The 2708-nt window shown below is 48.2% G+C and overlaps 1 protein-coding gene across 1 annotated transcript; it reads right to left on the bottom strand.

Moving 5' to 3' along the window:
- rbp3 (retinol binding protein 3) lies at positions 1–2708 on the bottom strand. Its single transcript, XM_061233344.1, has 4 exons — positions 1512–2708; positions 958–1148; positions 565–707; positions 1–323 (listed from the first exon to the last, which is right to left on the bottom strand). Exons 1-4 carry the CDS (start codon positions 2706–2708, stop codon positions 1–3), a joined length of 1854 nt encoding a protein of 617 aa, XP_061089328.1.

The raw sequence follows: 2708 nt of genomic DNA, 5'->3' as shown, positions 1-2708 counted from the left end.
TTACTGGCCAGTGAGGTGCTTGGTGAGAATCTCTTTGGCCTTGTCCAGGGCAGTATCTGCAGGTACGGGGATGTGTGGGCTGATTCCGGCCCCCTCCCAGGCAGGACCCTGCGTGGTGTCCGAGTGGATGACGGGAATGCTCAGGAAGACGTCGGTCGTGCCCACACGGAACTTCTCAGGAGGGTGGCTGCCTCCATTGGTCACCTCCCCAATGATCATGGCCCTGCCAACCTTCTTCATGATGTAAACAAACTCTTCCGCGGCCCCAGTTGTCACGCTGCTCGTGAGGACGATCAGGCTCTTTTTCAGTCCGTAACGGTGGCCTTTGGAAGCAAGCCAAACATCCAACAAGTCCATCAAGTCATGATATAATACAGACAAAGCCTGAATGTAGATTACTAAACTACTAAGATTAGTAAGTAATAGTCAACATCTTTGTTATATTCAAATAAACAATTTTAGAAGGTGTAATTTTAGCATAATGTGTTCTGTATAGTTATGTTTAATGAGCTAGGAATCTGATTCAAATCTATCTACACAAGTTATTAATTAATTCATGATTACCAGTGAGCTGTGGCAGGGTGACCATTTCGCTGGTGGTGCCAGTGCGGCGGTCGTACAGTTTGTCCAACACGATTTGTTTGTCAGCATCAAAAAAATAGGAACAAAAGCCTGCGATGGAGGTGGTGGGTCCACCTACGTTGTACCTGTTAAAATTATATAAACAGATGGTAAATAAATTCCTTTGGTGGATTTGAACACAGATGAACATGTAAAGAGATTAAGCCCTTCACAGGACATTTATACTGTATGCTTGTATTTGTCTTGTGAAGGAAACTGATCCTTTTGGCTCACAGAGTATTCATTTAAGTCTTAAAGAGTACATATGGTCCCTATTGGACATGTATGTAGTGTACGAGTTGAATTAACATTGGACAATTTACTGTGCAGTTTTACCTGAGGTCTAAGATCAAAGCATCTGTGTTCACAATTTTACTCCAGACGTGGTCCACGATGACCTGGGCTATGGCAGCAACTTGGTCAAAGTCGCCAAACATGTCAAAGCGAAGGTAGCCAATGTTGTTCTCCAACACATCCGTGTGGAAGGACAGCTTGATCAGCTCGGCTATCATCTCAGGGGTTGGATTCTAACAAAAGAGGATTTAAAATACAAAGACGTATGTGTGCTTATCTATTTATATTCAGCAGTGTATCATAAAAGTTTATGAGTCATAAAAGAAAATGTAGAGACCATTTAAAAAATTGGAAACTGAAGTGTTATATAAAATTATACTGGATATATTTTCAAAGATGTTTCAATTTTGTCAATTTTGCCAATTCTACATTGTGTCTACATTACCTAGTACACAATGTATTGTATCATCTATTACACAACACGTGCATTACATTGCATAACTCACTGACAAGACATACACCATTTATTTAGTTATTTATTTAGACAAAGCACAACACCAATTAGTAACTGGTGGTGTCATCCTGCTAGTTTGTACCTCAAGGGGGAGCATAGCAATGGTATTGCCTGCAGTCTTCAGGTTTCTGTCTCCAGACAGCTCAATGAGATCCGCAGAGAGCTTAGCCTTCAGCCCCTCCTCAGAGTTGATCATGCCGTAGTGACCCTTCGCCGCGAGCCCCCTCAGCTTCTCCGCCACGTCCCCGCCGATCTGTGCGAAGGCATAGTTTTCGGCCACCAAGCCGGCCGCTGCCTGGACGATGGCAGGGATCTGGGTCCGGAGGCCGATGATTTTCACCGCGACATCCAGCGCTTCCGTCGAATCCACTGCGACGCAGGGCGTCACCCCCACACCTTCCCAGGTCTTCCCCGTGATGGGGCTGGTTGACTTGGCCACGGGCACTGTGACGTAGAAGTCCGTGTCTCCGACCTTGAGCTTGCTGATTTTCACAGACCCGCCAGCGGTTTTCTCACCCACAATGGTGGCCCTTTTCAGGCTTTTCAGGGCATAGGCGACGTCCTCAGCGATGCCTGAGGTGTGCTTGCTGGTCAGGATGATCAGGTCTTTGGTGGTGCCATACCTCTGGCCGAGGAGCGTGGACAGGGACCACAGCTCTGTGGTGGTGTCGGAGGTGCGGTCGTACACGTCGTCGATGTGTATGGCAGGTTCGGCATCGGTGAAGTAAGACACGATGTACGGAATGCCCGACACCTCCCCGGTGGCTGCGTGGCGGAGGTCAAAGATCAGCGCCGATGTTGGGAGGACTTTGTTCCAGATATTTTCCAGTAGGAGGGGCCCAATCTTCTCAGCCATCGCCTCTCCCATGATGTGGTCAATCCGCATGTAGCCGACGTTGTTCTCCAGAATGTCTAGCTTGACTGAGCTCTTGATGATGTCGATGAGCTGGTCCGGAGGGAGAGGGGGGACGGCAGGAGCAGAAATAGGTACATAGTTTGGCTCGTAGGAGACGACCACTCGTTGGTCGTTGATGGTGGTCTGCACACCGGCAGTCAGCACGGAGGCCAGGGTTTCTGCATCGGGAATATTGAGAATTTCTGTGTTGCTGCTAGCTTCAGCTATGGCCTCCTGCATGCCAGCCAGTTTCTCCGGGAAGGCATAGTTATCCATAAAAACCTTTGCCATGTCAACGATGAGTGATGGCGAGAAGGCAGAGCGGACGGTGAAAACATTGCCGAAGACCACGAGTGAGGCCAGCAGCAGCAGAGCTCTGGCCAT

The sequence above is a fragment of the Conger conger genome, chromosome 2, assembly GCF_963514075.1.
Source record: "Conger conger chromosome 2, fConCon1.1, whole genome shotgun sequence".
In the NCBI taxonomy this organism is placed as follows: domain Eukaryota; kingdom Metazoa; phylum Chordata; class Actinopteri; order Anguilliformes; family Congridae; genus Conger; species Conger conger.
Note: the sequence above shows the minus strand (reverse complement) of the source record. Positions and strands in the feature narration are given on the sequence as shown.

Bases quoted from the DNA above. Each gene is read 5' to 3' on its own strand.
- rbp3 (XM_061233344.1), bottom strand. From the start codon at position 2,708: ATGGCCAGAGCTCTGCTGCTGCTGGCCTCACTCGTGGTCTTCGGCAAT. The intron at 1,149-1,511 runs GTACAAACTAGC...CTCTTTTGTTAG, and splicing joins TTGCTATGCTCCCCCTTGAG to AATCCAACCCCTGAGATGAT. The intron at 324-564 runs GTAATCATGAAT...TTGCTTCCAAAG, and splicing joins CACCCTGCCACAGCTCACTG to GCCACCGTTACGGACTGAAA.